The sequence below is a fragment of the Crinia signifera genome, chromosome 8 (genome assembly GCF_055691185.1).
Source record: "Crinia signifera chromosome 8, ASM5569118v1, whole genome shotgun sequence".
Classification (NCBI taxonomy): domain Eukaryota; kingdom Metazoa; phylum Chordata; class Amphibia; order Anura; family Myobatrachidae; genus Crinia; species Crinia signifera.
In genome coordinates, this window is record NC_139224.1 from 108,530,383 (window position 1) to 108,543,317 (window position 12,935).

At 42.3% G+C, this 12,935-nt stretch overlaps 1 protein-coding gene across 2 annotated transcripts in view; it reads right to left on the bottom strand.

Annotated features, from left to right (window-relative positions):
• LOC146026352 (ferric reductase 1-like) overlaps positions 1 to 12,935 on the bottom strand; it is a 75,599-nt gene that overhangs the window by 35,722 nt on the left and 26,942 nt on the right. For both annotated transcript variants that reach the window (XM_083156954.1, XM_083156953.1), the window contains exon 4: positions 7,829 to 7,920. In XM_083156954.1, coding sequence (XP_083013080.1) covers positions 7,829 to 7,920 — 92 coding nt within the window. The remainder of the gene's footprint in view (positions 1 to 7,828; positions 7,921 to 12,935) is intronic.

The window sequence follows — 12,935 nt, forward strand, 5'->3', positions numbered from 1 at the left end:
CTCCGGGCCCCATAGCAGCTGCACCCCTTGCAGCTATGGTAGTTATGCCCTTGGACACTACGCTGACTACGTAACTGCCGCCGTGAAACTACACAAGTACCCAAAAAATGTAAATCCAAGAATTTCCCACCAATCTTAAAATCAAAGACCTCATGACAATAAGAGTAACTGGAGGTGGAGTACTAAACATTTAGCAGAAGATAACAGATTTGGAAAAAACACACACACACACGCACACACAAAAAGGTGATTTTACAAGCAAACTGAATCCAACCAGCAAATAAAAGGCCTCAGAACATGCTGTACAGGGAGAGAGATGTGCAGCTCCAACAGGCCCGGGCCAAGAGTAGGGTGAGTTATTTTGTTTCTGTGCAGGGAAAATACTTACTGCTTTATTTCTACACTGCAATATAGATCTCAGTTTGAAGAAAAACCCCACCCAAATCAAATTCTATCTGCACATGTTATATCTGCCCCACCTGCAGTGCACATAGGGCCTTATTCTGGTTGGTTCTTTGGGATGCGCGTTCTTTCGGAAATGACCGAGCGCCACGCACGGCGGACATTCTAAGAACATATGCCCACAGGTCGTCCGCATCCATTCGGACGGACTCTCTAAGAAGAGGGAGTGTCTTCAGACTGCATCCAAACATGCGTGTGTGGTGGGAACTCAAAGATTCTGCACGGTCTTACTGCGTCCGAACAGACGGGAAGCTGACCGTACGCACCGAGTTGGTGTATGTGGGCAAACCTCAGTAATCTATTCGGAAGTCATGCTTCAGCAGCATGACACATTTATCCAATTAGGGTACCTCATAACATATATATTTTTCATTAAATCAATTACTTCCTACATGACACTTAAACACATTACTTGCACTTTAGATTAACCCTTTCACATTAATGTAATAGGCAGATTTGCATTTAGCTTTGGTTTACAGAGTTATGTCCATTGCTTGCAGTGTAAATGTGGGTCAGATACCAACAATACAGTTGTGTTTGCAGCATATATTCTAGTATTTTGTAATGGGCCATTTAGGCAGCAATGCTTCCAATTGAACCTGTGAAAAGAGTTTAATTAATTAATCACTAATGACTAGAGGACTGGATTGTATTGTGGTCAGCTGCGAGTGTTTAAGGTGCAGCCGTACTAATTGGGCGATCCGAATGCCTAGGGCATGAACCATTGCCTTCCATGAAATGAAACTTGCTTATTGACACCGAAGATTTCTGCCATGTTGGATCGCTTGCATTGGGTGTCCGGTCCGAATGCACACCTACCACTTTCGTGCACTCCCACATGTATGCCCAGTTTTGCCCACTTTGAAACCCCGCCCTTGTGTACGCCCACATGACACCCATATTTCCCGAGGGAGTTCGGTCCACATTTGTAGACGGTATTGCTGAGAACGAGTGCAAAGACACTGTGACATGCGCATTGCGTTTCTTATGCATGCGCAGGTACTGTAGCTACAAATCACCGTCCGAAAGAATTCAGAATGGACCGCACCAACCAGAGTTTTGTCCATTTGAGAAGGAATTTGCCTCAAGAGTGAACCGGAATAAGGCCCCGTGTGAGATACTTATATTTACTTAATCATTACAGTAATACACCACTGTTCTACCAATTGTTACTGTATCCATTGGAGTCTCTGTTCAGGTGTCAATATTAGTAACAATTCTATTAAGACTGACCAGATGTCATGTTTTGAGCATGGATTTGACTCTTTATCTTCATCAGAGAGTCCCTTGGAAAAAGCCAGATTTTCCCTAATACCAGCTTTTGCAGGTCATGGTCATGTTACTGTATATGACATTCAAGCTGACAATTTTGCAAGAAGTTCTGTGCATCTACTAATATCAGTGTTCTATATCCAAATGCAAGATTTTGAAAACCCTTTGGTCTTAGAGTGAATAAGGACCTTGATCTACAGTATAAGTTCAACAACATACTACATGAAATTGCTTAGGTTTTATCTTCTTTGGCTTCTTTTCCAATAGTTTAAGTAAGGGTATTGTCACGTTCTGGACTGTTTGAGTCTGTTGCCTGCCTCATCGCTGTCTTTCAGACTTGCCCAAAGTTCCAAAACCTCTAAGGGTTAGACAGCAATGCAGGAAGTGCATTGCTGTGCCCAATTGGTCTCCACACCAGAGCTCCATTAAAAAAAAAAAAAAGGGCTGGCCATATTGGATCCAGACACCTGTTCATTCTCAGTAACTCAGTTATTCTGCTTTAGTTGATCACAGAATCCCACTGAAAGATATCCAGCACTATAAAACGACTTCCTGCAGCACTGACCAACCTGGTCTCATGCAGTCTGCAGGCTACTCAAAATCAAATCAATAGATCGATCATTATGGGGTTTCTTTATAGTCTTTTCTCTCATCATTTGCTGTAAAATAGAACTTTAGAAAAATGAAAAAGGACATGCCCAGTTTAACAAACCAAGCACTTTACTCTTAGTGCCAGGGACTGCCATTTTGAGGCTGAACCACAGATGGGGCTGCATTTGGTTTGTGTGAACTACCACAAAATAATTTTTTGTAAAGATTACAGTACCTCCAATCTCAAATGAAAATTTGATGATCGGGTGTTAAATACAATTAAATATATATTTGTCAAAATAAATTTCATGAACTTGTTGCAGATTACGTAACTTTAAAGTAGAGATGTGCAGGCTATGATTTACTCGGATTTCAAAGCAGGATCTTATTGGCTATCAACAACTGTCATGTGATTTGGGAAAGCCAATAATAACCTGCTTTGCAATCAGAGTAAATCAGAGTAAATCAGAACCTGCACATCTCTACTTTAAAAGGTGGTCCATTGATGGTCAACGTCCTAACGAATAAAACAGATGCCTTCACAAACATTGGCCAGATTTAGGAGGGGGGGGGGGGGGGGAATCATCCCACACCTAAGGGGTGGCTTTTTTGGTCTTCATCAATCAAAACAAAAACAGAAAACCAGTTTAATATGCACTCCTCCTTCCACAAATAGAATGGTTATTAAAATAAATAAATACTTTCTTGGCAAGATATTAATAAAAATCCCCTGAAGTCTGATCATACATAAGATTTATTTGTTCTAGCAAAACATTTCCATTACATTCAATTCAGGCTAACAGACATTTCTGGGACAGGCAAGGTGCCTGTAATGGAAATGTTTTGCTAGATAGTGACTAACTTATTACTAAAGGGGTAGTATTAAACTGCACCCTGTGATAGTTTGGTAGTAAAGTGTTTAGCATATCAGATACCAGTGAGATAGTGTATTAAGACCTATAAAAGGCTTCCACAGCTATTCATCATTTTCAGTCATGGGAATTGAATGTGCCCCATAATAAATGGGAATATTGGTATCTATCAAAGCTTGACCACAAGAGGGCGCCAATAAATTGCACAGATCTGTGAGACAATACCAACTAGCCTTTAATCTCACTGCAGATCAATGCTAATAAACCTCTACCATTGTGCCCTGTGTCCAAACAGTATATTATATATAAAAAACTGTCACATAGGGACATCAGGATGCACAAATAAGTCATTTATGAAATTTTCTAATAGCCAAACCATCTCCTTTCAAGGCTCTACAGAACAGACATTTTTCTGGGACAGTCATTTGTGTGAATTTTAAAAACACAATATTCTTTCTATAACACACTTTATGTACTTGTGTATGTACCGTTTGTCATTTTACCTCTTAAATTTCAGCTGTTTATGTATTTTTCCCTCCCAACTCTTACATAGGGAATATTAAAATAAAATCATTAAAAGTTACATTTTAAAACTTTTTGCTAGTGCGTTCCCCCAGACAGCCCTTTTCTCTTCCTTTGCCTAGGATAGTATACCAGGATTTTTCAGAAATAGAAGAGAAGAGTTAATATTAAAATTTTGTCTGTAAAGGATTTAATTGAAGAGATCTCAGGAGGGAATTAAGGAAGTATTGTGATCATGAGGATATATATCTAGAAACTGAATATAGTGTCTTATTTGTAAAGACATATTGCATTTAGGTGTAAAAAAAATAAATTGGGATATCTATGTAGGATAAAGATGTCATCAAGGGTCAAAAATGTTGGCGATATTAACAAGAGCAATAGAAGTTGGTACGAGAAGGAGGAAAAGCCAGGTTTCAGATACATCCCAGATTGGGATTATGGAGAGCTGAGGTGATCTCCATTTAGCTTTTTGTTGATGGAAAGGGTCACAAAAAATAATGCTGTGAATAATCTTGTTAGGGATGTCATTTGGTTTTAAATGTAGAAGGACAGCATGGAAATAAGAGTGTAGTAAAACCTGATCTAAGGAAAGAAAATTATAAGTGGATGAATTCAGTAACAAATTACTTAAGTACCTGAAGAATATGGAAAGGGATTCATAATTGTAGGTTGGGGATGAATTCATTCCACTTTGAGCTCTGGGTTGTTGTAATTTTAGCTAGGGAGATTCAAGCCAATTTCCCCAATCCAAAGGAAGTGGAAAATCAAATGGTTAAAGTGGGTAAAGTCAGGCATTTGCATTAAATACATTTTTTTTCAGAAATATAAAATACTTCAACTGCAATGCAATCTAATAATAAAATAGAAAGGGGGTGAGCAGTTGTCTAGTAATGTGGGATTTGTAGAAGTGGAGAAAGTAGCTATTTTAAGGAAAAGAGGGAGTGGTCAGGAAGAAAATTTTTTGGGGAGGGGAGTAATTCTGTTTTGTCTACATTCACTTTGTAGTCAGACCAAAGCAAGATTTTAGGTCCATCACGATTGGGATTGTGGTGGACTGATTTGTAACAAAAAGTATTGCGTCAGTCAAAAATGACACTAAGTTCTAATTGTCTAATGTGAATTCCAGTGATGGGTGTGCCACCTATCGCCGAAGGTTCGATTGCTATGAAAAAGAGAAAGAGGTAAAAGGCCATCCTTGCTTCATATGTGTGGCGAAAGGGAACAGGACAGAAATAGGTCTGTTACATAAAACCTGTGAGGAGGAACCCTGATGCATTGTTGTGAGAAAAGTAATAAAATGAGGGCGGAAAGCCAAATTGGAAAAGAGCGTGAAAAAGCGGGAGGCCAGAGATTCATATCAAAAGCTTTCTCAGCATCTAAAACCAAAAGAACATTAGGAGGTTTTTTGTAAAAGGCAAAAAGAGGGGATATGGTCACTAGGTCTACAACGACTAGGTTGACAAGCATTAGATCCACATCGCTAGGTCGACAGAGGTTAGGTCGACAGTCAAATGGTCGATGGGATTTTTCATCTTTTTTTTCTTTTTGAGCCAACAGGTGGTATTTCATGCCCTACCATCCACTAGGGCATGGTGAGAATAAAATAGTTTGCCGAGCGTAGCGAGGCACCATGCCTGCAGCATGGCAAGCGGCAAAACTATGCTAACGCCAAAACCTAACCCATACATACGCCGCATAATACCCCACAGTCGAACCCTACCCCCCTCCCTGTAACCTAACCCTAACAACCCCCCCCCCCGCAGCTGAGTTTTAGCCCCCTCTTCTATGTGCCTAACCCCCTCTACTTAGCCTCACCCTAGGTCACCCCACTAGTGCCTAAACCTAACCCGCCCCCTTTCCAAGACACATGCTCGCACTGCCCACATATTGTACTTATCGTTCGGCATCCCTGCAGTCAGGATTTCAGCACTGGCATCCTAATTGATTGTGATTCTGGCACCATTCTCCAGGTGGTAGTCAGGATACTGGCATCATTATATGAAACATCCTGACCACCGGGATGCTGACCGCATCACTTATATACATAGACACGCACGTGTGCACACACATGGATTGTGTGCCAAGAATTCCCTGGGGGTCTTCACTCCTATGTACTGACTTGGCCTTTCACGGTTTGGCTGCCAAGATTGGGTATGTTCAGTGTAGTATGACGATACTGCCAGGAGTCTCACAGATGAGAGAGCATAATCAGATGTTACAGTATACTTCTGTTGTTCAGCATATGTTTACCACTTTCTCCATTGTGGTCAGCATTGGTAGAGAATTTGAAAACTGGTATGCTGAATGAGAGAGTACTGAAAATGATAGATAACAGACATTAAGGGTTTGAACACATAGGTTTCCTGTTTTCCATGGTCACACATGTATCAGACCATGAATGAGAGGGACCAAGTACATCAGCCTTAGTATACAAGAATAAGCTCAGATTCTGTAGATTAGGTTAAATTCAGCAATCCTTTGCTAGGCAGAAATCATGTATTATAACCAAGAAGGAAGAGATACAGTAATCAGTATACTGTTGTATGTATAATTATGGGCATTTAGTAGTTCCCAACTAAAACAATACTCAAATATCACTTTATAATGAAGTTATGCTGTATACAGTAGTATTAATAAAGCGGCAGAATTGCTTATAAGTTACCATATGCTAGTTATATACCTTTGTAAGCCATGAACGGTTTCTTTGCGTATACAATGTTGCCTTCGAAGGAAAAAATGGTTCACAAAAGGGATCAAGATTTTAAATATGCATTTTGTACTAGAACTCAATTACTGAGTTATACAAGAACAAAAACACAAAAATAGTGACTGTCTGTTAGGGTGAATGGAAGGCTGTCAATATCTTACCCTACTGCCCGTTGTTCAGTCATTGGGGCAGATGTATTAAGCCTGGTGAAGAGTAGATGGTGATAATGCACCAGCCAATCAGCTGTGTTTAAAATATGACAGTTGGGCTGGTGTGTTATCACCTTTCTCTTCACCAGGCTTAATACATCTACCCCACTGTATGATATGCGTTCATATGTATGGACAGACAAAAGGAAAGTGCAGCTCCAGCCATAGGTTAAAATGTGAGCTCCTGGTACGATAGCACAAAGCACTCCCCCCAGCACCACAACCCTGTCCCCCAGCAGTGCCCCGGGAGCAGGGAAGCTCTTGGAGCAGTGTAAAGAGTGGGCTGAGCAGAGAGCTATTAGGCAGCATGTTCACCCCGGATGCCGGTCATGCCACACCCCCTAAAAGCTGGGTAAACACTATAAGATACACCTCCTTACCGATAGCATTAACAGTGTACCTTTAATGCCCATACAAACACACTTAACAATATTGTTAATATCATATCATTCAGTGATGTCACCCAGCTCATGTTCACAAAATGCATTTGTAGATGATAGTCAACATTTGACAACATGTTCAGGTCCTGCTCTGTCAACGGCCCATGAGAGCGCACATTGTTAACAATATAGTGCCTACACACTAGAGAGTATGCACAATATATTAACAATATCATTATCGTGTATATCATACGGTGTGTACGCACCTGAAGTTTTTCTGTGTACACACTGCAGACTGGGATATTTAGTTAGACCTTGCCTCTGCTCATATTTAATTTGTATAACTTAGACAACCAAATTACCGCTACTTTACAAACCAAAGACTGATTTTAACATTATGTTCCCCATGAAAACAAACATAACTATTTTCTGAAACCGTTATAAGGTTATCGCTTATCAGAAGGGTTCCTTTGCAGTCTCCTGTTTTTTCCCTTTTAGCAATTACTGTAATCTAATCAGATGGATATAGTTCTGTCTGCATATACAGTAGATATAAAAGGCTTTAAAGTAAACACATTTTTCCTTTAGGTGTCAAAACAATGTTGCGTGCATGATCAAAAGTTATTTTCCGTAAAGAGAGAAAGAAAAAGGGAGGTGAGAGAGGAATTAAGTGGTGAGAATACAGAAGAGGAGGAAAGTAAAACTACATATTTATATTAGGCAACACTTGTAACCTTACAGTATTCAATACATTTATTAAAAGAAAAACCACCCATAGCTCAAGTGCCGTTTTTATTTTCCTGTACGTACCTGAAGCGTACAGGTCCTTCTCCTTCAGGAGCCGTCCATGAAGCAGTGACAGAAGATTTTGGATTATTATCTGTGTGGCTGACAGCAGTGTTCTAGATGAGAGAATATGAATGGAGGTTTTAATTTGACAGATCTTGAGCTTCAATTTTAGTAAAGCTTTGAATTTTCCCCAAATACATATAGCAAGATTTGTAGCAGGCCCAGATTTATACCACATGGGGCTCTAGGCAAACACAAAGGAAGAGGTTTGTAGAAGCTCCTAGCGCTTATTGTAGGGGGAGCTACAGACTGAGAACCCCAGTGCCCTGTGGAAGGTATGGGTACGTAAAAGATTAACAACATGGCAGCACTCTGGGGGGTACCTTTTCAAATCATGTATTCAGCCTAGCATGTCAACCTTGACAAAGCTGTGTGCCAGCCCCAAAACATTGGTTTCCATATCATTATCTCTGGGAGTGAAATAGAGCATCCGTATTGAGGCAAAACTAGCACATCATGAGATGGTGGTAGCTCAAGTACTGCAAGATTTTGGTAGGCATAGGCCACGATTCTGTGGGTGCTCAAGGGCTTGAGCACCCACATAAATTGATGAGCACCCACGAGGGGCCAGAGTCGTGCTGTTGGGCCGCAGTTTTACTACTCAAACCAGCTATATTATACAGCACACTTCCGTCCTGCACGCCGATAAGCATAGCAACCTGGTCTCCACCACACCCCGTGTACTCTTACGTGACCTCACACACAGCCACTGGGTGCCAGCACTAAGCTCCCCCTACCTCAACCTCCACTGTGCGATCACACACCGTCGGCGTCTGCCTCAGCCTGGGGCAAAAGCTGCAGCACAGTGCAAGGAGGCAGCTTGCTCACCCCAACAAGCGGACTGTACTGTCAGCTTCTAGTTTCTTCTTGGGGTACCTGCATGGCCATGAGCTGACAGTCACTCTAAGGCTCATGTGAGTAAGGTAAGTAAATTCAGTGCACGTTGCTCTACTGGACCCAAAATAGCTGTCCATTTATAAAACCAGAGCTTTTATTACAGCAGCCAGGGAATAAATGCATTTATGTATTTGGCACTGTGGGGGAATTTATGTACCTGCACTGTATGTATTTGGCACTCTGCTGCTGTAATTTGAATATTGGAGACAACTGTGCTGCGTAATATGAATTGGTATTATTTTGTGGCCATGCCTCTTCCCCATGAAGCCACTCCCCTATATTTTTGGCTTGAGCACCCACCAGCAAAAACATAAATCGGCACCTATGGTGGGAGGTAGAGTGCCGGTACTTTGCCTACACTTTCACTGAGCTTCTGCATAAGCTCTGAAGACTGCTTAATTGGAGCCAAACTCATATCTCAGCAGTGATAAAATGCCATGTCTTTTTACTTTATGAATAACATGAAAAAATGGGGTACATAAAAAGGGCCCCAGTGTACTTAATGTGTAGTCCAGATTCCCTGTAATAGTTGCTATAGGGGGGTACAGATTACTACGTTCTTTTTTTTTTTTTTTAAGGCAGGGCAGGGCAAGGCATGGGGGATGGAGACAGGCTGCCTGATTGCAAATGGCAGCACTGTTCATTGACAGACACTCACACAGTAACTTACGGTTTTGTGTACCGCCCGGCGAACGCAACATAAGTCAGGCCGAGCCGCCCAGGACTTTCAATCCCCACCGCGTGCGACCCGGAGCTTCAATCATGCACGCTGCACGAGGACAGAAGGAGGGAGCCGCCCGGCGCTCACGCTCCGCAGAGGACAATGGGAGGAGATGCATTGAGTCGCGCAGCCCTCCCATGGCCATCTATTTCTTAGGATAAAACGGGCAGCGGCGGTGTTTCTATTTAAAGGTACAGAATGGCCGGGCAGTCTAACAGGTGGTCCAGTGCACCCCCCAGCCCACCCCTTAGAGTCGCCTATGGAGGGGTCCTAATATTGATACTAGACTCCTGCGGTGTCTGACACCCGTTAATCTATATAATTATATACACATACATATATACACACACACACACACACACACATTATATATATATATATATATACATATACACACACACACACACACACGCTTCTCAGATAGGATATTAAGATCTAGTGGCTGCAGAGTCATTCATAGCGATCTCGTGCCGTTTAGGTTATATACTGATATTATATGTAATCCCTGCAGTGTTACAAGTGTGGCACCCCATTGAAGTGGCCACACACACAACTTTAATGCTCCTACCCCTGCTGAATGCATCCCTGGCTGGACACTGTTAAGCTGGCAGCAGGGATAGGATTATCTGTGTCCTGAGTGCTATGACTGGCATGTGGACACTGTCCAATCCGTAAGAGGAGTATGGATCCCCAGGATAGAGAGAGATGGCCTGCACTGTGGTAGTGACAGCAGTGTGCTGGGATAGTTGGCAGTGGCCATGTTTAGGGAGTCTGAGACCAGCAACTTGCAGCAGAGACAGCTGGTGGTGTGTGAGATGAGTGCTGCCATCTTCTGTTGCCAAGGATGCAGATCTCTGCTGAGACTCATACCAGGGCAGCACAGAGGCAGAGTGGAGGCCCAAATAAGGTACAGAGATGTTGGAGCAGAAGCAGGACAGAGGCAGAGCAGATAGGCACAGACGTGCTATAAAGGCAGAACAAGGGCAGGTCCACTGCTGTGATGGACACCTGGCAGGCCGCACCTCTGTGGTATAAATACAGTACTCTGTGAGCAGCAGCCACAGCCACATGGAGACAGCCAGGGATATAGAACAGTGATATCTGCAGCAGACTGGTAAAAGACTGAGCTAGCAATATACACTGAACTACATAAATGCATACCTCCCAACTGTCACGATTACAGAGGGACAGTCCCGATTTTCGGGTCCTGTCCCGTTGTCCCACCCGCGGCAGGCATTGTCCCGCTGTGGGGGGTGGCAGTTGGGAGACCCCCCAATCTAATAGAATAGACGCTGTGCGCATGCGCACAGCGTCTATTCTCGTACGAAAATTAGGTCACGGCTAATTAGCATAAGCCATGCCCTCATTTGCATACGCCCCACCCCCTTTTCGGGCGCTCGCGGGGCTTCGCCGCGCGACTGTCCCTATCTCCCCAACACAGAAGTTGGGAGGTATGTAAATGGAGTCCTGAAGGAGAGTGACAAACTTCCCCTGCAGTTACATATTCTGTTACAAAGTATGATGGAGAGCACCCAAGTATTTTAGAGCACGCCATTCTTACCAGAAGTCAGCACTATTGCACTAAGTCAGACTGTGTTACCGCATGTGTATCAGTGAAAACCCGGGCAGCGAAGTGTCAGAGAGCTCTTATTTTTCTAAGCTAAACGTGCACGCACTCCTAAGTAGTTGGGGAACATAGAAAGCTATATGCATTTTATTAGTAATGTCGTATTTTGGTCTATAATTGTTTTGTGTGTACGGTTAATTCAAATTGACATTGTCATTCTATGTTCTTATTGTAGGTTTTGTTTCAATTGTATTTGCTGAGAATATTTACAAGATTTACTTCCGTGCCTTACTTAATAAATTGAATATTCTTTTAATATTTGTGCATGGTATACACCAACTGGAAAAGAAAAAAAGATTAACACCATCAACTGTACTATTAGACTCCCTAATATTTCTCTGTAAATTGTAACCTTTGGCATGATTCATAGCCCGGGTGTTACACAAGCCCTCTGTTCAAGTCTGTATGGGTTTACTCATAAGGCAGCTATTTTTTATATATATAGAACTACAGGTTAATCACCCAGTGTTAGTATGCGATAGCTACATGGTCACTGGTTTAGATATATTAGATCAGCCCACTAGATCATGACAAATACAGGTATTTAGTGCAGCGTCTGTCTGCACTATTCAAGTAATAGTAGCTGCACGCTGAATCCTGGCACATACATGTGTCTGTTATAAAGTCTGCCACGCACTGTTCAGATCGTGCACACTTATCAGGACCTCAATGAATAGTACACACGGCTAGTGATATACACACACACACACATCTACAACAAATTGTTTCAAAATGGGACATGTTCATTTAGACCCACAACGGCAGCAGAGACTGCCCTCAATGTGCATTTCGCTCTTAAGCTTTGTCAAGGCTGACCTCAGGTCATTCCCAGGAGATTCGGGATGGGGCTTACTGGTGAAATAACTATGACTGGCCATTCCTGTACACAGAAAAAATCCAGGTGTGCCCAGGCATTTTCAAGGAGGGCGTATGACATCAGCTCCAGCCTGTGACTGACAGAGTTGTAGAACAGTCAGAGTCAAATGTGATCACACACCCTTTTTTGGCTTTGCCGCACGCAAATCCATTCAGTCTAGTCTGGGACCACCCATTACCATATTACACACACACTCAAAAAATATACAGTGCACAAAAAGGTAAAAAAAAGTCTTACGGTCATGTAATAAATACCAGTCCCAGTGGTAGGTAGTCCCAATAATCTTTTATGGGCACGAGCTCCGGAGGACTTAGAGGGCTGCTGAAGAAGTCCTCTGTGACGAAACATGTAGGGGCGTGTCCTAGTGTCAAGCACGATCGTGGAGCCAGGAGTGAGTGTAACCTCTCCAACAACTGTGAGGTGCTGTGCACCGTCCTATGCGGTAATGTGTAAGCCACCTTTTGTGGTACATCACCCATTCCTTTGTTCTGTGTGATTTTTAAATAAATTTTGTTTTAAAAAGTGGTAATTTGCACCATTGGAGCACCCACATTGTGTGTGTGTGTGTGTGTGTGTGTGTGTGTGTGTGTATATATATATATATATATATATATATACATATATACACACACACACACACACACACACACACACACACACCTCAATAATGTTTCTGAACCAGCCTACTCCTATCCCCTATTTGAGGGGGGTTCTTATCCTTTCAATTGGACCTACTTGCACTTACTGTGAACTGCTCTGCCTAGAATCACTGCCCTTGTATACACCATGAATATCACTAGAATAAATTATGAAAAACACTGGGGAATTTCAGACATGGAAAACTTGTTCCTCTCACCTATTAGATTCTAACTATATGCCCACTTGGCTAGCAAAGTATGAAAAAAAAAAATAACACCCCCAAAAAGTTTAAAATAAGGGGGGGGGG